Here is a 25,215-nt window from a genome sequence, read left to right as displayed (position 1 = left end):
AGGAGGGGGCAAAGAGCCACAGAATGCAAGGAATGCAGCTCCAGAAGCTAGAAAAGGCAAGAAAACACTTACTTCCCTAGAGCCTCCAAAAGGAACCAGACCTGCCAACACCCTGACTTTAGCCCTGTGAAACTGATTTTGGACTTCTGGCCTCCAGAACTGTAAGAGAATTGATCTGTGCTATTTTAAGCCACTAAATTTGTGGTAAGTTGTTAACAGCAGCAATAGGAAATCAGTACAAAGCTTTTGACAAGTTTTTATTGTGAAATATTGGATTTAGAAAAAAAGTACAAAATGTCAACAGTCAGATGTGTACAGGTACAGTATTTCAATAGTCTATACATGTGAACAGCTTAACAGGTTCACTGCAGAATGCATATTTAGACCAATACAATCTAAAAAGGACTGCAATATTCACAGGCTATTAATACATAAATAACTGGAGCCAAAATGACCCTCACTGATAAACGCTAATCGATAGCTGAAAACAGGCTAGAAAGCACAATACGGCACACCATAGTATCTCCTTACAGGTCCACATTGAGAGGATATCAGGTCATTATGTCAATACACTACAGATTCAGGACTGGGACTCAATTACTAGTTTATACAACTGCAAAATAATCAGGTTATAAAACCAGGTCATAGAATAAAGAGAGGGCATTTAATTAGGACTAAATACTGTGAAGCCCCTAAAAGGTTTTAGCCTTGGAATTTACAAAGCTTAAGTATTTAGACTCATTTCAATTTTTAATCTCTTACCTAAAAAATGGGGAAGGGGCATCTTTCTTTTGTAGCAGCTCCAACAAGGTATAAGAACTATTACACAGTTTAAAACCATAATGACCACTGTGGATTGACAAATGGCTATGAAACCAGAATACAAACATTATAAATTTTAAAGAAAGGTAATGATGGTATTATGAATTTAGCAAATCCTGAAAACATTAAAATCTGTGTTAAGGAGGCATTACCTATCATTGTTGAGAATACTAAGTTTAGGAAGATTATTGCATGAAGATTTCATAAAAATAAACAGGTTTAATTCTTTCAAGTCTGACTGATTCAATATTTTACTATCACTTGAAAATTACCCTAGGTATATGTTTTCAAATTGGACAAAGAATTATTTGAAATCTGTTTATAATGAATCACTATAGGAATAATCTACTGAAACATGAATCACGTTAAAAACAATTATTACAATCATCCTGTGTTCTGCAGAAAGAGGATCTTTGATAGGACATTCATAATCAATTCTTCAAGACTGATAAATTTAATAACAGTTTACTTGAAACAAATTTACTTTGCCCATAAATTCCTAAGAGAAGGAGCCTTCTACTCTATACAGTATATCTAGCAATGCTTGACGCTTTAAAATTGAACTGAAACTCTGAACTGGCATTTACTAAGTAGGAGATCAATTCTATTACAGGCTGAAAACCACTGGATTAGAACACAATTAGTCAATAACTTCTCCTAACCTATCCCACCCTACCTTAACCTTTTATAGACAATTTTAAAGACTCTGATATAATTTTCTTATAAATAATGCCTGAATCTTGCAGTAGATTCTAATTTATTTAAAGATAATCACAGATTGATTTAAAAGATATTTAGTTTTTTTCCAGATTTGCTTTAAAACTTACAAATTAAGTATGGTGTACATAAATATTAACTTAGATAACCACATATTATAGGGAAATCAGATATATGGACCACTGCAGAAAAATTATTAATTTTTAAAAATTTTAATAAAAGAAAAATAAAACATGTAACACAAAATATGAACATGAAGCCGTATGACATAAAAAATAAAATTATTCTATCAGAAGTGATTTAAAATTAAATCTTTTGGGAAGTATTTTGACATAATTCAATGAATTCAATGACCAACAGCTTCCCATATCACACAGAAACAAAGCACAAAATTATCTAAAGTCTAGATGCATTATCAGTTCTTAATGCAACCTCAAACATTTTACTAGCAACTTTGATTTCCTTTTGAAATAGGCTTCTGTACATATGCATTTATATACAAACATTTATTAAACATGATTTTAAAACAAACTATGTACAAAAGATCAGCATTCCTATAAATAAAAACATTAGGTGGCAAAAAGGCACTTGTAAGTAAAAATCTACAGTAGTTTTTACAAAACAAACACATTTACCTTGGATACTGTACAATAAACATTAATCCCTATACCAATAATGAAAATACTAGTTTACTAACTAATGGTAACGATGTAACTTTAAAAAACATATTTACATATACTCTGAAGTCCATTTAATAAAAGCACCATGATTCTCTCCTAAAGTCATGTTCATGAAAAGTAAAAACACAATTACCAAAAAACCAGTGTTCACAATTTTTCTTGTTTAAAAGTTTTTGTATTTCTAAATTGAAAACTGTTTATATGAAATTAGCATAGTGTAAAACAAAAAACAAAACAAAAAGCCCTGCTGCTCTGACTTCTGAAAACCATACCTACTCTATTATTGCATGTTGTATTTTATAAAGAGCACTACTCACGCACTCCCTTACAACTGTTTAATACTATTGCTGGCAAAAAAGTTCCTGGATATCAAATAATTAAAAAGTTGCTTCAAACCAGTTGAAGTTTTATCTGAATGTTATACAACTTAAAAAATGCTGTATGTCAGTTACAAAAGTGAATAGGAAACATGCCAATTCATTTGGTGTGCAAAAATATTTTTCCACTACACAGAATTTAAGGGCTTCACAGAATTTTTTTCAAATTTTACATTTTCAGCAGAAACACTAATGAATAACCAACCACTTCTCAAGGGGATGTTAATATGCTTCCACTTTTGTCAAACTTTTTACCCTTTGACAATGCTGCAACCTGTTTGAGTAGTTCTCTGTTTTTGGCCTGTGGAAGACAAAAACATTTACGATTAAAAATGTTTCAAACATTAAGTTATGCTGAAGAATACTATTTCAAATATTTTACTGAAACACTAACAGAATAAATGAAAGAGTTGATATATTTAGGTTCATCTCTTTAATGTTGGATATGTAGAAGGAAAATCCTAGATTCGTTTATCAGCCCCCTTTGTAATGGCAATATTAAAGTAATTGCTGTCCAAAGATATAATTGGTTACACAAAAGGCAACTTAAAGTGAATCCCTTTAAAAGAGGGTCAAAATTTTAAATAGGGGAAAAATATTTTTGTTTTATCTGAAAAACATGAAACAAAAACTATGAATATAAGTACTGTTGTATGATTAATAAGATCAAATAACAAGTGATAATTTGAGAGGGCTATTTTTAGACAAACTCTACAAAGTCTTTCATTTTGATGTTTACCTATTTATAGAGCAAGCATAAGGGGTCCTTTTTGCAAAAATATTCAGACTTTACCACTTTCCCAAAGAGACTACTCTCTTAATGATATTCAAAAGAAAACTTTTTGAAGCACCCATCACAACCACCCTTTCTGGTCTTTTTGTTGTTGTTCCTTTATTTGGCATACAGTTATTTGGTATTGGCTTTGATATAATTTGAGCAGTTACACATCATCACTGTTTTCATTTTCATGAAAGGCTGAAATTTCTTTTCAAAGATTCAAGATTTCATTTTGTCATCAGTCTGAACTGAATTTGCAAGTCATTCAAATGTTCCATCCACCACTGACAACACACTGTCCTCAAGCCAATGTGCTATGACAGTCACTAGTGTTTAGTGAGGAGGAAGGTATAAATGGGGGCCTTCAGTGAATATTCTCAAATTTTGACTACATCCATCTCCCTGTGTAATCTCTTAACACTGTGGCAATGTAGATGATAAAGGACCCTCCATATATACAAATATGTTAATGCACAAATGCTTTTGGAGTTTTTGAGCCAAAACGGGGAGAATGTTGACAACAGTCTGGAATCTGAGAACTGACAAAATTCAGAAGATATCCTCTGGTTTACGTTTGAAAACCATTTTCCTGCACAGGTCTCAAGATTTTTTATTATCTACACTTTTTTAACCTCAGTGCTTTATCTTCTACTCTAATTTTAGCCTTTGTATGGCACTCTGCCTTTTCAGTATACCATCTTAAAGCAGTTTCATAGAATATAAACCTTTCCCAGGCTTTGTACGTCCCAACCCTCCCCAACCCTTCACCAATCAAATTCTCCCTAATTAATACCCATGACCTCCAAAATGCAAATATCCTAGCTATCTTACATTTGCAAGTCAAATCATTTTTTAATGTTCGACTGTATGATTAATAGCATTTCTCTTTTCCACGATTATTAAATAATTAAGGTGGTAATTAAGGGCTTCAATTTCAAATTCAATTTCAAATTTGGAAAATCATCAAGAATTTAAAAGGATTTTTATTTTCCCTTTAAAAAGAAATAGTTTGAGAAACTCAGACGACAAATCAGTGAGAATGCCTGGCAGTTAGTGGAAGTCAAGTGCACGCAACCATTATCAATTGGTGTATTACTCAGCTGACCAGTCCTAGTAAACGTGGTAGTTATAAGTTGTTTTCTTTTCATTGTTTGCTACATATTATTCAATATATAACTATAATAGACTCACTGGTTAAAAAAAGGAATCTTAAGAAACAGAAATTTTAAAATACAAATTAATGAAGGGCATAAAAAAAGGAAAATGTCTGCAAACTTGCCTCAAAGAGATCTCTGTCAGATTTGTAAGTTATACAAAAGTGTTTACACTGACACAGCAAATCATTAAAGAGTTAATTTTCAAACTATCTTTTCTCATTCATCAAGAAAAAAACAAAAAAATCAATGAGTTTATAATTTTCATATTCTAAGTATGAAATACAAGAACTCAAACCTTAGGTATTGAAAGAAGTTTTTCCTTTTAATTCTTTAGCAGCTAATTTTCAATCTGCATGTATATATTCAGTCTCCTAATCACGTCACTAGTAAATTTATTTGCTGATAAATTATGTAAGAAAAAAGCCTTTAAGAAAAATAAACAGTAAGTCAGTTGTTAAATGGGGACAAGTCCAAATCTGTCTTATTCTTATTTCGGTACATTTAAAATATATTTTATAGAAATATTTTATATGCATTAAAATTGTTTATCCTAATATTACTTCTTTATTATGCACCATGCAAAAATCAATTATTTAAGAACTCTTAAGCAAGTTAAGTTAAAAATGTTTAGAAATGCTGGCCTCAAGAAAAGAATATGTGGATTACGAATCACACAGATCCTGCTTTGAATCCTGGCTCTGCCACTTATCTGCTATGTAACTTGGGAGTCTATTTTCTCATATGTAAAACAGAAACTTCACCATCTACCTCAACAGGAGTTGAAAGAACTAATCAAATATACAAAACACTTAGCCTAACACAGTGGCTGGTATATGGTAGGCACTCAAATGTTAATTCCCTTTCCCCTTTTATCAACTTACCTCCTAAATGAAGGTATACTTTTTATTTGGCTTTCTTGATACTTTAGACAATTTGGGTTTTGTTTGGTTGGTTGGGATTTGTTGTGGGGTTTTTGTCTTTTTGTTTTTGGTATTTTGGACAATTTTTTTTCTTGTGATGCTCAGTGCTTATTTTTCAAGTTTGGTAGTTTCAAATGTTTTGAGAGTTATTAGAACAAGATAAATTTTCTGCTTCAGCATTCAGTTTCTTATGACAAAAAGAAAAACAGTTCACTATGTTTACTCACTTAGGTGGAGAACCTTACTAGTACATGGTTGCTAAAGGGAGTGGGGTTAAAAGGGGATACGTAACTGTGACAGAATGTCACCAGTAATAATACAAATGATAAAGGGAAGTGGCCTGACAATAAGGATGAAGTAGAAAACCTGAGTAAGCTGAGGTGGGAGTCAGTGCAGAACAGGAGAAAAGTATAGTTAAATCTGAGTCAGAAGATATAGGTTTCTATGTCACTTCTGACTCTGTGACCGCAGCTTCATCTGGATACCACATAACTTAAAGTTACTGTAGGGAGCAAATAAGAGAGCCTATGTAAAATTATGTTGAAAATGTATACTTCTATATAATTATTAGTTATTATTAAATTATATGAAACTTCAGCTACCAACCAGGAAGAGGTAGGCTTAAGATACCAATCAGGCTAAGATGTCAAAGAGAGGTTCCCTTGTGCTTACAACTACAAAAGGAAACAACAAATTGCTCTTTTGAACAGTGAGAAGTACTAAGTTTTATCATAGTTAAGTACTGCTCACAGGTTTTCTGTCATGTCATTCTGGATTTATGCATGTCTTGGCTAAATCACATTAAACCAGAGATCACCATGCAGAAGATTTTGTTTCCAGTAATCATTCAGCACTAATAACTGAATGAGTAAAATAACATAAAACTACTGCTTGCTGGTGGATGAAAAACAATAATGTACAAGAAGCCTAATATATAAAATGGGCAATCTCTCAGAACAGAGGGCAGATGGGCATTTCCATAAATCGTCACTCATTCAACAAATCATTTGAATTCCTACTATGTATGTGTCAGGTTCTACGAAAGTTTCTCTTCAGAATTCTCTGTAATAGTAAGATCAGCATTACGACTAGGCAATCTCTACCTTGAATTTCAACAGGTTCCTAAATCCACTTTACAATCTTACTCAATTTAAGCTATTTTCAAAGTATGAAGAACACAAAACCAAAAGATAGGAAATAGCAAATATCCCTTGGTATTACACTGTTAAAAAAAAAAAAAAAAAGCAGGGCAATATTAATTCCTTCCTTCCCAAGCTACACTCTCCCATCAAGAGCCTAAAGTCTGTGTGCTGCCATCTTCTATGCTTTTAAGACTTAATTCTACAAATGTCAGAATGTATAAATCGAAAAAACATATGATTAACTTAGTGTAGTCTGATTTCTAAATTTATGAAACCTAGGTGAAAAAAGGCTTAAATAAGGGAATAACATAAATCTCTGTTTGATGCTCTCCATCTCTGCATTCCAGACCTCAGAAACCACCCTCCTTGTCACTGTGGTGACTCTCGGCATCACCATTCAGTTGTTTTGTATATGGACACCTTACTGAGTATCCTCTGCAGTACTCCGAGGAGGCTGGGCTACATCCTTAGAGGCTCCCTGCTGTGGATACAGCAGAACCCTATTTGGCACTTTAAAAATCACAGTACAGAGGTTAAAGTGCACTCTTTGGCCTTGCATCTCTGCACGCAGCATGAATTTCCTCCACTCGAGGTCCCATAAATTGGTTTTGTAGCCCCACCTCTCCTCCCGTTATCTGGGAGGAAACAGGAAGAATAACTACATAATGTACTGAAGACCTTACTTTCACCTTAGTTTCATGAATCTGATTTTTAATTTTTTGCTTTTCACCTGAGGATCAACTGAACATACTTCAGTGATATCCTCCTCTGAGAACCCCATTTGAACTTTAGGCAAAAGGTTTCAGAATTAATCTACTGAATCCCCTTATCAAGTGATTTCAGGCAATAACTTTTAATGGGAGCAGGATTACAAGGTATTTTAAGTCAAAATCAAAGCTGAAAATGCTCTAGATATGCATAAAGTAGGGATACCAATACCAGTCTAAGAGAAAGAATACTATTAACCAAGTTTACCCCTCCTTGCCTAACAGTTTACAAAAATAATCTCATTTACCTGGAGTTGTTCCACAGTTTCTTTGTGAGCTTTTTCCATACTGTTCATCTTTGTTCTCAAGTTTGACTCTTGGTACTGAAAGTCTGCCTTAAGTTCAGTTAACTAAAAGATTAAAGAAAAAAAAAATATATATATGTATATACATGTATATATATATATATATATATATATATGCATGTGCACAAACACATCGTTAAATATTTTTCACAATAAACTCACAATTCATTATAAAAGTGGAGAAGGTTAACAGCAGTTTACTGAGTTTTGTAACTTATCTCGAATTTGTTTTGAGACATGATGAATTCTATCTAATTTACTACTTTAACATTAATACAATTTTAATGTTAGGATAATACTGAAACATCAGTATAACTTTTGAGAAGTTGTCTTTTTTGTTTCTTTTTAAAGGTGGTTTCACTGGACACAGTTTGGCAACTGGTATGCCAACAGAAAAGCTTAATGGTTAATACCTTGGAAAATGCTTCAGTTAAAACATACTTCACATTATATATAAGCAAAGTAAACAGTAAAACTGGTTTCAGGTTACAATAGTCTTTCAATGAAAAAAGAAAAAAGTTTCACACTGGGCAAGTATATAAAGGAACAGTCTTATCAACCAAAAGCTATATTGCTTTCATTTTAAAATTTATGTGCAGAATTCCATATCCAATACCACTTAAGATTTGAGGTAAAAATGGAGAACAAAGAACAGAAATACAACTAACACAGAATAAGAAAGGAAAGGGGGTTACTTTAAAATTTGGGCTAAATTAGACAACGTAAGAAAAAAGATGGTGATTTGAGGAAGGAAAGACAGCTATATGACAATTTTTTTCGTAAATATAAATGACATACATAAAGATACAAAATCTCATGACTTCATTCTAAAAAATAAGGTGGTATTATATCATTTCAACATAAGAACCAGGCAGAAGAAAGCTTCTGGTTATTTTTAATTGGTTTTCATTATGCAAGCTTTAAAGGTTTGCAGGTTCTTTTCTGTAATTACCCCGTAGCCAGTAAACAAAGAAGTACACCAAAAAGAGAGAAAGGAAGTCACAGTGCCCTATATTCTGATTTTCTGAATAAAAGCTCTCGCTTTTTGTCCAGTTCAAAGAATAACTGAATCCTGTTTTCTACATTACAAAGGAATTCCTTTTCTGAAATGTCAGTTCACATCAGATAAGCTATGATAGTTTCATCACTACACTGTGAGTTGCCTCCAGATTATGAATTTCTGGAAGATAAGAATCATGTCTTATTTCACCTTTTTATCCTCATGATCTAGTACATGGCTGGCTCTAGAAGTCACTGAATAAAGTGAAATAAATTCTAGAAAATAACGTGGTTGTCTTACATTTACATTATTTTAAAAAGCTGTAAGTATGTAGCTATTTTAGGCTTACAATTATTTTCCTCATAGTACTGCTAATTTCCATCCCCATTAGTGTTTAAGAAAAAAGGAACACTAACAAAACCAGAAAACTTTTCACTAACTGCACTAACATAGAATAGTGATACTTGAAGGAAAAAAAACATCTAAAAAAGCCAAAATTCCACAATTCATTACTACGTAGTTTTGGAATCATTGCTATTTTATAGTAAACTTCCCATTTTATTCAACTTTTATCTAGGTTAGTACAGATAGACCTGTCTTTGTGTAACAGAAATGTTTCTAATATTTTGTGTGTAGAACAAATTTCCATTAAAGCTAATTTAAAATATTCTGTTGTTAAGCAAAAAGAACCATAAAAAATAAAATACTCCTCACTATCCTATTGTTGTCTATGTCAATCCTAAATTTCACTTATCGAATTTGCTTAAGGTAAGGTACAAATGTACTAAAATAAATTTAAATCTATTAATCATCAAGGTGTGGGAAAATGTAACATAAAAGTTACATTTTTACATGAAAGCCAGAAGTAAAAGCCAACTCAGACTCAAGCACTACTATGTAATCTCAGAGATAGCTACATACTACATATTCATAATCACAACTTGTTGATAATTTTAAAAGAACGTTTTTAATGTTTTCCTATTGCAATGATATGTTTGAAATAGGTCAAGCCAGACAGTCTAGGATCAGAAAGCAAGTACAGAAGTAGGTTCTACCCTCAAAGAAGACCAAACCCCAGTAATAGCAGCTATGAGCACTTATACATGCCAGAAGCTGTAAGTAAACACTTTACATTCTCATTTAATCACAACCATCTTCTCATGAGATGGTGTTAATACTCTCATTTTTAAAATGAGAAAACTGAGGCCCAAACAGGTAAAATTCTGCTCAAGTGCACACAGGAAGTATTAGAACTTTTCACTAAACAGACAACATATTCGATATTCCTCTTTATCGAACTGATAAAGTCCCAATAAGTACACTTACTTCCTATCTTAGATACCTATTGTTAATCATTACCACATAGGAAATTCCCACAGCATTAATTTTCTCCACTTATTTGATCTTGATTGAAATAAATATATAATTGGTATATCAGACTATATTCTATTACTTTCTTATACCAAAAGAATTGACATAATATTCCATTTACATCTCTTTTTCAAATTAAGACATTAGATCTAATTTTAGATTACAGGCTTACTGAAAACTAATGTTCAGAAATTATTAGAATTCTAATCAGCTCTCAATTGATTCTTAGAACTAAAATTCTGAAGTACCACTTTTACATATCATAATTAGATGGCCTATGTTCCACTTTGGGCTTCTGTGTCTTATAAGAATCATGTACCACAAACATGACCAAGTTATTGAAGAAAGTCTAACAAAATTTGCAATTATCAAGCAAGAGTCAAGATGTAAACCTTACCAGGCTTCAGTGAACCATGTACTTACCTTTTTATCTTTTTCTAAAATGGTCTGGTCTCTCTGTTGTAAGAGACGTTTAAGTGACATCACTTCTTCTTTCAGTTGACTTATAAGGACAAAATTGTCTGTTCCCCCACTATCTGCTGACTGATTTATAGAGCTACTAAAAAGAAAAAAGTAAAACACAGTTAAATGAAGTAGAAGGAAAATTAGCAGGTGTTCAAATTGCATAATTTAGACAATTCCACAAACATCCTTAAGGCTAATGCAAAAAAATATGTACCTGACAGAAATGGATGCAACTGGCAAATTACCTTACTAATGGCACACATTACATACACCTGCAGAAATATAATTCAGTATTAGCTTTTAGGGGGTCAATACTTCTAGTGTAAAGCAATAGGCAGCCAATTTGTACAGTAACATCAGCAAACTTTTGGCTAATGAACTAAAACAAAGTCACTCTCAAAATACTTTAAATCTAAAAACATTTTCCAAGCAGGTCAATTTCAAATATCACAATTAGTTTTGTGTTTCACTGAAGAATAATTAAGATAATGTTCTCTAGTCAGATTTTTTTTCAAAACCCAAATTTATGCCCCAAACAGAACATCATTCAGTGCCACTTTCTTATTGCTAAAATTAAGTTAAAAATTTTAACTGATTATGTTTACTCTTCTAGGTGACTCAAAGAAGTCAATGTAGAAGATACATGTTCTATTCTTTTACCTAGTAATAACTGGCAATCAGCCATAACTGTTCAGCTAAGTTGAATTTTCACAGCTCTAAAGGAATTCATTTTTACCTATCTCCATTAGATGGCTTAGATTCCAATTTGGGCTTTTTCTTTGGAGTTTCATTCTGAATTGCTGCAGAGGATTTATGGCTGAAACCAAACATTAATAAAAATAATTAGAGTAAAAAGGGCATAAGCATCAAATGAAAAGTTATTCTTCTTCCCCTAAAGTTTTACTGAACATCAGTTTTTTTAAAGCCTAAGTAACAAAGTTAAAGGAATATCACATCTTAAAAAATACATGTCAAAATACTTCATAAAATACGTTAACATATTTACCTCTGTTTCCACAGTCCCTGCTCTTGTTCTGGACTCAGATTGCTGATTCTGAAAAATACACAGATGATATCTAATAACATTTATTTAACCCATCAACATTTTAACAGCATTCTTCCCAATGGAATCAAATGATATATGTTTATATTCTTTTGTTCTGAGGAAGGCATATTCAACTAAGTTTTCAGACTAAGCTAATATATATTGAATAAATCACATTCCAATAAGATAAATTCTAATCAAATGACTACTAGCCATCTTAAGTTGTTTAAGAAAGGTAAGATGATAGGGACTGGATTTTCTTTTTAATCAGGACTTTCAATAATTCAATTTAATATCATATTAAGGGTTAGGGTATATGAGCATGAAAACCACCACAACAGGGTTCTATAATGACAAAGTCTGCTATTTCAGACAGATGTTTTATCTTAAAGTTAAGGCCTTCCTAATAATCCTACGTAGAGATTCCTTTGGAATAACTCAAGTTGCTCACAATAGTGTGTCAAGTTGAACCAGGAAATATCTGAATTTTTCTTTCTTTCCTAGTTTTCCTAAGAATCTTTTCCAAAGTCTCATCTTTCATTAGGCTGTACTCTGGAGCAGTCATGCTGAAAATACTGGGAAATCTCATAGTAACTACTGATTTTACTTTTACTTATAATTACTACTACAGTACTACTTCTTTTCCACTATGCCGCAATACTAGCGACCACTTTATAACTATGAATTGTCCCTACGTTTTTCCTGTACTTTCACATTGGCCGATCCTTCATTAACCTCTAGCTTATTCATTCAACACGTGCAGAGCATCTCCTATGTACTGCACACCACGTAAACTGCTGACCCTTGAACAACATGGGGGTTTGGGGGTGCTGATCCTCTGTGCAGTTGAAAATCTGCACTTAACTTTACAGTCAGCCCTCCATATAGGAGGTTCTGCATCCACAGACTCAATCAACCACAGATCATGTAGAACTGTAGTAAATATTTAGTAAAAAAAAAAAAAAAAAAAAATCTGAGTATATAAGTGGATCTATGCAGTTCTAACATGTTGTTGTTCAAGGGTCCACTGTATATACAATATAAGAGATGTTAAAAAGACCTGGGCTGTGTGACCTTTTGCAAGTTCTTAAAATCCCTGAGCCTCAGTTACCTCATCTGTCAAATGGATATAAAACATACCTTATAGGGAAAATGAGGATTAAATGAGTTACCTATGTAAAGACACTTAGTACAGTGCTAGCATACACAAAATAAAAATAGGTACATATGTTTGTGTGTGTATATAAAATTTACTATTCTTTTAGCTGTAGAAGCTTTTTAACCATGTTCTTAAGAATCAGCTATAAATAACAAGCTGGGGAAACAGCAGCTGTAATTCTCTCAACCTGAGTTATTCTCTACTTGTGGCAATGAACGGCAACCCTACTGAGGAATTCAGTTGCCATTTTGTTTCTTTTACAAATTTCATTCAAAGCATTAGCAAGGTATATAATCACACATGAATTAATAGAACTATCCAGACCTCAAAATGAGAAAAATCACATTAATAATGACTTAACAGAAACAGAATCTCAGCTTTCTGAGGTGGGCTATTTCTTGCATCCATGTTAACCTGAGTTTCTTCCTTCCCCCATCACTATATATCACAATATGTAAGCTCTTCATAATCATCCTTATCCAATGAACTTAAGATAGGGCTCCACAAACTGGTTGCCTACTCATCAAATACAAAATAGTATTTGCATATCTTAAATAATCAAAAGGAAAATAAAAAGTCAATCCATTCTCTTTCCCTTTACTTCTGAAACCTTAATTTCAAAAGATTAAGTTCCTGTCACAAAATTTGATCTTTATAAACATAATCTGAGTGTGTCCTTTCACATCATGCTAAAACAAATTTATCTGTAAAGGGCAAGGGAAAGGGACATTTCAGCTGAGTCTTAGGTCTGACAGTTACCATCATGGTAGTTATTTCCTCATATTTTTTCCTAAAGCAAGAAGCAAAATCAAGGAAGGTTTACATTCCTTTGTTCCTTGGGATACACTGATATAGAGGCCACAAGATTTCTTCAAAGTAGCCAGATTAGAAGTCATTACGCAGTCTACCACTGTTACATCCAGAAAGCACTACAACACAGTGAGACAAATGGAAAAACTGCTAGAGAAGCAAACAATCTCAGTGCCTCAATAAACCCCCATAATCTAATATGTGCTTGCCTATAATTCAGAATCAAATGTTGTTAATTAGACAGAACTACATTACATTCCACAAATATCTTCATGTGTTCCAAACTAGGGCAGGCATCAGTTTTCTGTAAATGAAACTGTTTTAACTGTCTAGAACTTTAAAAAGGCTCAGAGAAATTTGTGAAAAAAAAAATAAATTCCCCTGAAAATCAGTGGGTATCATGTCCCCTTCTTCTCCATTTTAATATTTGTGTTTATTTTGCATTTTAATATTCTTGATTTGTCCATGAAGACTAAAACTACACCTTAAAAAAACTTTACACACATAAAAGGTTAAGATACTACTACTATGTAACTTTTCTCCCTAAGGCAATTTAAAAATCGAGTAGTTGTTAATATTTGAAGAGTTCCTGTCTGTTTTTTAAAAAAGCAAAGTACCATGTCAAAAAGATTACTTCACAAAGTACCATGTCAAAAAGATTACTTTGTGAACCTTCAAGGTTTAGAATGCTTCCATCATGGTCACAAATGACAGTGTTACAATCTGTTCTCCAAAAATACATTTCCTAGTCACTGGTTTAAATTTGTTTTAACTAAAAAAAGTTAATAGTAACTGAGGTAAATAAAATTTTTACAAGTAAAATCCCAACAATTCTTTGAACATAAAAAGAATACTGAGGCTTTTGATAACATGAATCAATGAAGCATCAATTAACTCTGATGTATTCTGACTTCATTATATGATCATAACTTTATACTGTAAATCTCTAAAGGTCCTATCTTTATATTTATGGTAAACAACTACACTCATTATGTGTAATTCTGTACACTGAATAAAGTGGGGAACAGCCCTAGACGCTGTCATGGTAACACACAAGAAGCTTACCATGTACAATGGAAACTAGACAAGCACATAGCTAGCGTTTACAAAAAGTTAAACACCAAAATCTGGCACTAAAATGCCAGTGACGACTTTGGAAAACACAATTTCAAAGTACTTACTTGTGATGGCTACTGCTGTGACGATGGTGATGGTGATGATGGTGGTGATGATGTTTTGAATGATGCTGGTCTTTCTCAGTAAGAGATGAAGAAGATGAATTTGAATGTGACGATCCCAGGCTCTTCCTTTGTTCTTTTGTCTTCTGCAAAACTCTCTTGTACGATAAAGTACAGAGCCAGCATAATAACTTCCCATCAACCTTTTAAAAGAAAATACTTATATTAGATTAAATATACATGTAACTGGCTATAAGTGAAACCAGGTTAAGATAAACTGCTCAACTGCTGGTGTGCATGTGCACACTCTCTCTCACACACACACACTCACACACACACACACATACATACACACACACACACAGTTGCAAAATGGAAGTAAAAGTAGACTTTTCCGAAACTTGGGGAAATGCTTATTTAGAGGATCATAAAATTAGAAAGGATGATATATGGACTTCCATTAGTTTTGAGGCATTTTTGAATTTGGAGAGGAAAACTTATTTCTTATTACTAGAAAATAAGCATAACTTGATGATATATTTCAAAGAAACCTTATCTAAGCACTATCATAAATTCTTAAATTACTGTAACTACTAAAATGACAAAGTATTTCCCATGAAAGCAAAACTGTTAAAGAAAAAATGAGATTGAATGACATATAGAATCGACTCTCATTTGCAGATTTTGTATTGGCAAATTCACCACCTATTAGCTAAAATTTATCTGTCACCCCTAAATCAATTTGTAGCACTTTTGTGATCATACACCCACATGCACAGAACAGCAAAAAAATGTGTGTAGCTAGACCGCAAATGTTCCCAGATGAGGTTAACACGGTGATGCTTTGCTGTCTTTCTTCAGCTCTCATACTGTAAACAAGTATCCTTTTCAGTCTACCTACTATCACGTTTTTCACATTTGTGCTTTTTATTAGTGATTTCACTGTTAAAATGGTCCCCAAAGGTAGTGCTAAAGTGATGTACAGTGTTCCTAAGCATAAGGCGACTATGATGTACTTTATGTGGAAAATACCTGTTAGATAAGATTCATTCAGGCATAGTTATAGTGCTGTTTGCTGTGAGTTCAATTTAATCAATCAACAATATATATTAAGGTGTCTTTAAACAGAAACATACACAAAACAAAACAAGATTAGGTACCGATCCACTGATTACCACGTTGTGACCAGAGGCAGGGACCGATCCTGTATTGTCTGTAGGAGCAACAGTTCTATTCACTAACTCAGTGTTTGCAGCAACTTTATAGAACACAACTCTCACAGACAATGGGAGGCCAGTGTCTGCGTGTCAACGGGGAGGAAAAGAGACTTCTTTCCAAAATTAAGACTAAAATTAAGTTCCTATCCTCTATTTCTTCAAATGAGAAGTGCTGGAGGAACATGTCTTACAACTAGGGTACATATATTGCTGTGGAGGAACACGGCAGAGCCCCTCAAAGAGACAGTCATCCTCCAAATCAACTGAAACTGACAGTCATCAGGATGCCTGTGTGAATGCTCAGCAGAGAAATGTCACACACATATAGATACCTTTTAAGTCACTGTAGGTAGAGAAAAACAAACAATGGTATAAAATATGAGCCCCAAATCAAAAGGTACATGACTAACTTTGAATCATATGTGTTAAAGTGCCATCAGGTATATTTTCACACCAGCAACTTCAAGTAACCAGCAAAAAGGTAAGTAGCTGAAAAGATTTAAAAGCAGTTAGTAATTCTCCCACACCAAATACTGAATAACCAAATAGTACAGAACAGCTATCACAGAATGTTTTTTAAAGTATAGTAATCTCAACTGATCAACATGAATCTACATATCATGCCAGCAAGGAGAAAATGCACTGTTCCTGCACTTTCATCTAACCACCTGCTTTCAGGGACCCAAAGAATACATCAAGCTTCAGTAATACATTAAGTATAATAACTTCCAACTTGTTTGTGTTTTATTTAATTTCCAGATGTCATAAAATAAATAAAACATACCTTTCTTCTTCCTTCCTCCTTCCGATCAAAAGCACATTGTTGTTTGCACTGTTCACAAGTCTGAGGTGGTCCATATTTTTTTTCTGAATTTGTGCAACGCTGACACTTGGTACCAATAAATGCTGCAATTATGTTACAGTATTGACAAGGCTTAGGCTGAAAAACAGATATATATTTTCTTTAATTGAGACATTTTAAAATACTAAAATTCTGCTGCATAAAATATATCCAGTGAACAGGACATATTTTAGGAATTAATTAAGGAAACTAATAGGCAAAAAGTTTTCTGTGAAGTATGTTGCCCTATCACAGTCAAAGACATTTATTATGCTTCTATTCATTTGCTAACATTTATTTCTAGACTCATTAAACTTTTCATTAGTTAAATAAGATCGTGAAAAATGTACTTATGACCTGCATAGTATGTTATATAATACAAAAGCTACATGTAAAGACATTTCAATAAATGAAAACAAAGGTACACACTGACAAAAGTTTCATGTATCCAGTATTTGGGGGAGTGAATTTCTACTAACTTAATATCCTGTTAGCTTAATTACTATATCATTTATTCAAAATACATTTAACAACTTTTCATCATATATAGGTACAGCTGATGCAAGAAATAGGTGAGTTTTCAACTAAAAAAAAACTGGCACAAGCATATTCAACATAACTATAACAAACATACCTTGATTTTCTTTGATATTCAAAAGACAACTGAAGATTTTAGAATCCCTTAAGGCCAGAAATTTGACTATTCATGACTGTAATATACCAATAATAACTATAATATACATATAAAAAAGAACTTATACGAGGATAACTTCTTGACTTTTGTGACTAAATGCCTGAACTGTGCCACTATATAAAAATTGTCAGAGGTTCTGAGGAAGAGGTAAAGTACAGTTATGCAAACTTTATAAGTAGGTTCTCTACAACCAGGAGTTTGTTTGCTATATTTGACTCCTTAAAGAATAAAATCATAACTTCCCCACTGAAATTCAATATATATAAACATGCACATAATATGACTGTTTTAAAATTTTATCTTCCCATCAGACTCTCTATAGAAAGTTTCTTTCCTGAAATATTTTGGTACTTGAAATATTTAAGAACATAGCATACATATTTTTTAAAAGGTCCATCTTTGTGAAAACATTAATTGACCAGCAGCAATAAAATGAGAAGAAAATATAAGATATACTTACGGTGCCAAATTGCTTCACATTTTGAGCACACTTCTTACAAATCGTGTTAGTTTTGCTGAAAAGGAAATTGTATATCGATGATGAAACTTATGCAGCACGATGCTGAACTAAAGCAAGCAAAGTGTACTATTAGTAGAAGTGTACCATGTGCTTTAGTAGTACTTAAAACTTACTCTAACACAGAGTAAGAATTTTTTAAAAATGCAAACGTAAGGATCTTTTTAGGATCTTCTTAGGATCTTTTTAGGATCTTCTTAGGATCTTTTTAGGATCTTCTTAGGATCTTTTTTGCTCCCCTTAATTAAGATAAATGTTTTCATACATTTTTATTGTGTATTTTAAATGGAAACAAGTCAAAAAATCCTATTGTTTTCTATCTAGTTCCAAAATCCTCACACTTGCCACTATTTATGCACAGCACCAGTGCCTATCTAACCTTCCACTGGGTGCTCTCCACTATTATGATGCTCACACCTACTTGTGAAGAAATTATTTGTTCTTCTTTTAAGCTCTTGTGCATGCACTGAGGCTCTAACAGGAATCACTCCATTAAGAAATATGTGCTGTTCTTCCACTGGTAACAAGTTACTGGATTTCACCCTTGGAAGGTAGCTGGTAACACTATAGACCTTTCCTCAGGTCCATGTCAGCACTAACATTCTGCCATTTTTTAATAGTTTAACAGTAACAGTTTATATTTGCACTTTTCGTTAGCAAGGCTGCACGTTTTCCATGCGATAATTTATTTTTTATCTCCTCAGGTATAAAGTCTAGCTGTAAAATACCCATTAATTTTTGGTCAGCATTCTCTCTCCTACCATGCAAAAAGAGCTTACAACTTAAAGCTTAGAAACTAAACCATTTAATTAAAAAAAAACTGTAACATAAATATGGGATTACAACCCTCAAGTATTCCTTACAGACAATACTTTGTCTTTAACAATCAGAAACTGTTCAATATACAAACCTCTCTTGTTGAAATTCTGATCTGCAGTAAGTACATTTTACAATGGGATGCGCAATCCGACATTCCTGTAATAAGACAATATGTTAGTCATTATCTATCTCAAGGTCCCCAAAATTTCACGTTTCTGGTGGAAAATTATTACCCAACCTAGTCAAATGCCTAAAACATCAATAAAATCTGTCCCCCAACGTAGAAAATTGAGTGATTTATCAAATAAGTAGCCAATTACAGCATAATTCCTTAGGGAAGGCTTAGGTGTCTTTGTCTTTATTAGATGGGGGGGTACGCAACAGATAAATTAAAAAAAGCTGTCAGGGCCGATTCCAAGGACTGGTTAAATGTGAAACTACTTATTATTTTGCACCGTTGCTCACAGACAGCATCCCGGCTTTAATGGGATGGGAGGAGCTCCAAATCATAGAGCATTCTGTTCCCAAGCCAGACGCTTCGCTTTCCTGGACAGGGAAGAAGGATGCCATCAGCTTTGCGGCTTCAGGTTCCTAGCAAGAAAGTGCAAACACCGTCCTCTGCCTCCCGGTGGAAGGAGAGGACAGACTAGACAGAAAACCGAGATGAAAACATCTCCATCCCGGGGTCTCTGCGGCATAGACAGGTGGCTGCCTCACGCAGCCCCACCCCTGAAACCTCTCAACGTTGCTGGGGCCCGGCCCCCTCCTGGGTCGCCTGGAAGAGGGCAGGGTTCCGTCCTCCTCTCAGGGGCTTTCCCAGCTGATGCCCAGGTCCTCGGATAACGGGGTCTCTGAGTGAGGAGGCGAGGGCTCCAAACCCCCAAGGCGCAGGCGAAGAGAGAGGGGCTGCAGTGCAGCGGGCACCCAGCTCCCTCGGGCTATGGCCGAGGAAACCCCACCCGCCCACCACCCAGCGCCCACGGACCTTGCAAAGCTGCTGGCCCTGGGAGAGCTCCTCGAAGGGATAGCGCTGGGTGCACTTGGTGCAGGCGTACAGGGCCGAGGCCGCCATCCTGCTCCTCAGTCTCCTCCTCCACCGCCGCCCGCTCCGAGGCGGGGCCCTACGGGGAACTCGGGCGCCGCCGCCGCCGCCGCCGCCGCCGCCGCCGCCGCCGCCGCCGCCCGGGCCGCGGGCTCCTCCTCCTCCCCCTCCCCCGCGCCCACCAGAGCCTTGACGCGAGAGACCAAGGTACTGCAGACGCAGCCGTCTCCCTCCGCCTCCACTTCCGTCCCAGCCCACCCAGTGACGCCGTCCCAGCAGCTCCCGCTTAGGCCCCGAGAGCGGCGGAGGGAGACGAAGCGGATAGTTCGCTGCGGTTTAGCTGCGCGGCGACGGATCCGCTTCCTCCTCGGCCTCCCTTCCCCACCCCTGATTGGCTGGGGCGGCTACTGCGTCATTCGGTCGCTCCGCCCAACTCCTAACCCCCGCTACGCAGGGAGCTCCCACAAAGGGAGGAAGTCGCTGGCCAATAAAAGCCCGACGGTCTCAGCGCGCGAAAGCCGCTTTAAACTCACCCCGCCCAAAGGTCCCGGTCGCGGCTTTTCCTAGCAGCCAGTCCCAGGTTTGGGTGGAAACTTCCGAATCCAATTGGGCAGTTGTTTGCGGAGGTTTACTCTCTGCTCCTACTGTTTTTTTTCCCCTTGACTTCTATTGGACCAAATCTTTAAGCTCCCTCTCCTTCTATTTGTTATTGGTCGAAAGGTAAGTACCTCACGTGGAGAGGCGTCCCCGAGTCAAACTCACGCTCTCTCCGGCGATTAACGCAAGGGAAGTGATGGAGTGTTTTGAGCTTCGCATTCGCTTTTATTACAGTCATCCCATTCAATCGCCACTGGAGACAACACAACGCCTTGCCCACGCTTCCCCTTCGAGAATGCCCGCCCCTGTGCAGAACCCCTTCAAGAGCAGCCCGGTAGCCAGCCAGCCCAGTCCCCGCGGCGCGCTACCTTGTGACGTCACCGAGGGAAGAGGCGGATTCTCCTACCACCGGAAGACGTCTGATTTTTTGATTGGCTAGCCAGGACGTCCGTTAGGACGTGTTGCGCTTCTGGTGTGCACTCGGAGTGTGGGCGGCCCTGTGGGGGTGTGTGGCAGGGGTTTCCAGACCCGGGGCCAACACACCAGCCCCTTCCATCAGGGGTTCGGTTTAGGGTCGCCCCTGGCGGGCGGCTCTCGAATCTTGAAGAACAGCACGCGAACCCGGACCCTCCCGGGGCTGCGGAGGTCGGCAGGAAGATGGCGGCAGCGTCGGTCTCTGAGACTTCGGCTTCTCAGTTCTCGGTAAGAAGCGGTTGACGTTCGAATAGGCCCCGGGTCGGTCCTGGCGCCCCTTTGCTTTTTCTCACTCTTCAGAGCGCTCTCGGCCCAGAGTCTCACTCCATCTTGGGGAGCGGCGGGGGGCGCCTAGATCGCCCCTTGCTACCTCGGCGCCCACCGCTCCTATGTCAAGGTTGCACCCTTCCATTTAGACAGGCCGGGCCCGTCACTCCCGTCCCCCCCCCCCGCCTCTTTTATCTTTCGGCCTAGCCGCCCAGGTGCCGAAAGTTGCCTGGACTCGCAGGGATGACTACCTACACCTTGGCCTGCGAGAAGAGGGCTCCTGGGTCTCGTGGGTGTAACGGCCCCTCTTGGAAACTCTCCGAGACCAGGTGGGCGCTCTAGTCGGCTTAATGGGCAGCTGTTGAATTGTACGTCTTGAGTGCTTCTGCTGATTCCTTTGCTTGCAGTGCCTCCCCCTCCCATCCTCCCAGTAACTTCGATCTGTGCTCATCCTACCTCGAGCGCGCGTGCTTCCCACCTTCTTCTATATTACGGTGACCTCAGTGTGTAGTAAATGCCCTTTTAGAGAGGCGACAAGGGGAGCCAATCTTAAATATTGTATTGGCCTCTACAAGAGCCACCAGTCTATTCAGTCACTGGTATTTTGTGGAATTGGAGCGAGACCTGCCGCATTGGGAATAGATAGGCAGTAAATGTGAATATGAAGCAGCTCAAGCTGGAGCCATTAGCTCTTCATCTAGCAAATGCTGAGTGTCTGGCGTACTTTTAGGCTCTAGGATTACACGGATGAATAGGGGAGAACCCCTGCTCTGAAGGAGCAAAGCACTGAAGAGAAACTACACGTAATTAGATTCTTACACAGTACAGTTTGATAAATGTCACCCTGCTAGAATAACCTAGGCGAGAGTGATTAGCAGTGCTTGGGTAGAGAAGGTGGAGCTAGCTGGGTGGTGAAGGAATCGGAAATGCTTGTCCCAGGAACAGAAAAGGAGAAAAACTCACCGCAGGCATTTTGGAATATGTGCCAAGACAAGAGGTGTTTTCAGAAAACTTGTAAAAATTTGAATTGAGCAGAGGTAGTGCGGAGGTAGAGTTCGGTTACATGAATTGTAAAAATAGGTTAAAATACGAAAAAAGAGATAGTGAGAGGAGAATATCAGGGTAAGTTTGTCAAAGAAGTTAACGGGGAAAAGCTTAGGGGGACAGTAAAAGCAGAGTCACCTTGGTGAAAACACACTTTTCCTCAGTTTCAGCTTTTGGTGACTGTTGTTAAAATTTGTGTTAATGAGGCCAGAAGTGATCTTCAGAGTTTCAGCACAGTGGGGGTAGCAAGTTTGTAGAGAGGTCAGGGACGATTAAGAGGAAGGAAGGAAGGAAACAATTGGAGTTATCCAGGAATTAGATCAGTGAAAGGGAAGATAAAAGACAAGCTATTAGACTATTAAGAAATGTCATTAAGTAGATGGATGAGATGATATAGGAGTTGTGATTAATCAGATTTAATCAGGAGAAAAAATAATTAAACATAATTGGGAAAGGAGGGCTTTTCACCACTCTCAAAACAGCACTTGGAGACTGAGCAAGGAAAACTCCTATAAATATTGATTTGAGCTGAACTCTGCCAAGGCCACCTAGCTGAGAGTGGTTACTGGGGTGTGGTCAACCCTTAGTCTTTAAGATACCCTGGACAGAAATCCTATAGAGTATTTAATAGGAAAGCATATATATTTTTATATGCTAAGCTCAGCTTTAAGTGGATTCGAAATACTCAGAGTACACTAAGAATACCTAGGACCCTTTACAAATCAAAGTATAACTTTCTTAACTTTACCTGCTAAATCAAAATGTCTAATTTGGAAGTCACTATGTCTCAAAACAAAAATGACTAAATTTAACTTATCAGTGTATAGGAAATGGCCCTGCTTAGATACTTTAACTGTCCTGTCAGAAATAAGGCTGGCATTTCCAACAGAATTTAATAAGCACTCCAGCTTAACAGATAGCTGATCATAAAATAAGGCAACGAAAGAAGACCTTTTAAAACTACAACATGAACTCAGAAGGCTACTCATAATGAGATTTCAGGGTTGTGAACATTAACTATTTCTATTGTATTTAACATTGATAAACCCAGCATAGGTATAGTAAATGAAAATGCTTTTAGGAGGCAAGGATTTTTATCAGGTAGATTCACAAATAACAGTCTTTGGGAAGCAGGTGCAATGTAAATCTCAAATGTGAACAACATGGAAGTAGGTGATACTTTTGAATTGTTCTTGTAAGCATTCTTTCTCTGCAACAACAGCAAGAAGAGTAACAACTAGCAGCTAACATTTATTGAAAGATTGTTATGTATTAACCCACTAGTGGAGAGCCTCAGGAAAATAAGTATGATCAGGCATAATGATAATGAAAGTACAGGCAGCCTAGTGTTGAAACAGAATATCTTTCCTGTTTTTGTTTTAAATTTTCCCCAGTAACCATGGTCAACACTCTTAGGTCACTTTGGACTTAATTAATAAGCTAATCTCCTAATTGGTCTCCCTGGCTTTTTTGCCAGGCCCATTGACAAACCTGCTCTGTATTTCTCTTAAAAGTGATTTATGAATGTATCATAGATTTCATAACATTAAATATATAAAGATTTATTTTTGAGTATAATAAAATGAATACCTTCATGCCCCTTAGTGCATCTTCCTGCTTCTCTTTTACTCTCTTACACACATACACACACACACACACACATTTTGAGATTATAATAATATATAATACTAGTATAGTACTATCCAGCAGGCATTTTAAATACTTTTCATATATTAACTCATTTAATCCTCATAATAATCTTATGAGGTTGGCCTTAGTATTTCCGTTTTTGAATGAGCAAAATGAGGGACAAAGAGGTTAAGTCAAGGTTACACAACTAGTAAATGACAGAGCCTCTTTTATATTTCTGCATAGTGTAGTATCTTGATGGGCTTTGGGGTTTTTAGGGTTTGTTCATTTGTTTGCCAACTATTGTAAACAGTCCTGTTGTGATCATCTCTATATGTTTCACATGTGCAAAATTTTCTCTAGCGTGGCAGTTCTCAGAGAGTGGTCTGAAGACCTTTGGGGGTCTACAGTGTCCTTCCTTATCCAGCCACTTTGTGGGAGACCAGATTCTTCATGTACATTAACCAAAACAGAGAATACAGAAGCAAATAAAATCTGGCAGCCTTCTTTAAGCCAAGAGTTAAAGAGATTTGCAAAAAATGTAAAACAGTGCCACTCTTTTCACTAAATTTTTTGGATGACATAGTTATTTTTCATTCAAAAATTATATTTATGATAACATCATGGGTTTAATATTTTTAAATTAGTAAATATCTTTAAATTTTGTTTTAATTTTTCATGTGATAAATATCAATTGATATAACCCACATAAGCAAAAGCTTTTTGGGGTCTTCAGTAATTTTTAAGAGTGTAAGGGCGTCCTGAGACCAAAAAGTTTGAGGAGCAGCGATTTTTGAAACACAGGTTTGTACTGCGGGTTACAACTTAGTAATGGGTTGTAGTGTATGTTTAGAAACTTAGGACTGACTTTTTTTTTTTTTTTTTTGAGGAGAGAGAGGAAATAGTTCAGTGAAATGCTGGGTCATAGAGTGTGTGCATCTTTGGCTTTATTTGGTAATGCTGAATTGTTTCCCAAAGTGATTGTACCAGTTTACATTCCCATCAACAGTCCCCTTTAATCTATATCCTCTTTAACCGGTGGTGTTGTGTCAATTTTTTTTTTTTTTTTGCTGAGAGATGAGTGTGAAGTGGTGTCCTGTTCTTATTCTTATTTGTGTTCTCTGATCATTGATGAAAATACACTTTTTTTTTCATAATTTACTAGTCTTTTGTGTGTTTTGTTCTTGTTCTGTGATATGCCTCTTAGTATCTTTTGCCTTTTTTCAATTGGTTTGTCTTTTTTTTTTTTTTTTTTTTTTTTTTTACTGATTTATAGTCATTCTTTACGTATTCTGAGTCAACTATTAGGAGTCTTCTAATGCTCTTTGGCTTGTTTTTTTATGATATGTTTTGATTAGCAAGAGTTCTTTGTTTTAATGTA

The 25,215-nt window shown here is 36.2% G+C and overlaps 2 protein-coding genes across 3 annotated transcripts in view; one reads left to right on the top strand and one right to left on the bottom strand.

The window, feature by feature from the left end:
• Positions 1-249: 249 nt before the first annotated feature.
• Positions 250-19,911, bottom strand: FAM76B (family with sequence similarity 76 member B). Its single transcript, XM_029209668.1, has 10 exons — positions 19,767-19,911; positions 18,873-18,937; positions 17,906-17,960; positions 16,695-16,850; positions 14,697-14,896; positions 11,508-11,555; positions 11,238-11,318; positions 10,460-10,595; positions 7,609-7,710; positions 250-2,897 (listed from the first exon to the last, which is right to left on the bottom strand). Exons 1-10 carry the CDS (start codon positions 19,851-19,853, stop codon positions 2,808-2,810), a joined length of 1,020 nt encoding a protein of 339 aa, XP_029065501.1. The 5' UTR covers positions 19,854-19,911; the 3' UTR covers positions 250-2,807.
• A 961-nt stretch (positions 19,912-20,872) lies between these two features.
• Positions 20,873-25,215, top strand: part of CEP57 (centrosomal protein 57) — a 46,827-nt gene continuing 42,484 nt past the window's right edge. Inside the window, exon 1 of one of the 2 annotated variants that reach the window (XM_029207986.1) lies at positions 20,873-21,122. In XM_029207986.1, coding sequence (XP_029063819.1) covers positions 21,078-21,122 — 45 coding nt within the window. In that variant the 5' untranslated portion in view covers positions 20,873-21,077. The remainder of the gene's footprint in view (positions 21,123-25,215) is intronic. The other variant, XR_003791444.1, reaches the window with a different exon arrangement.

Source organism: Monodon monoceros, unplaced genomic scaffold (genome assembly GCF_005190385.1).
Source record: "Monodon monoceros isolate NGI ecotype Baffin Bay Population unplaced genomic scaffold, NGI_Narwhal_1 Super_Scaffold_7, whole genome shotgun sequence".
In the NCBI taxonomy this organism is placed as follows: domain Eukaryota; kingdom Metazoa; phylum Chordata; class Mammalia; order Artiodactyla; family Monodontidae; genus Monodon; species Monodon monoceros.
The sequence above is the reverse complement of the archived record's forward strand: the minus strand, read 5'-3'. Positions and strand labels throughout refer to the sequence as shown.

Coding starts and splice junctions, on each gene's coding strand:
- FAM76B (XM_029209668.1), bottom strand. CDS start 19,853: ATGGCGGCCTCGGCCCTGTACGCCTGCACCAAGTGCACCCAGCGCTAT. Junction 11,319..11,507: donor CAGGGACTGTGGAAACAGAG/GTAAATATGTTA, acceptor GTTTGGTTTCAG/CCATAAATCCTCTGCAGCAA. Junction 7,711..10,459: donor TTTTAGAAAAAGATAAAAAG/GTAAGTACATGG, acceptor TTAATCTTTTAG/TTAACTGAACTTAAGGCAGA.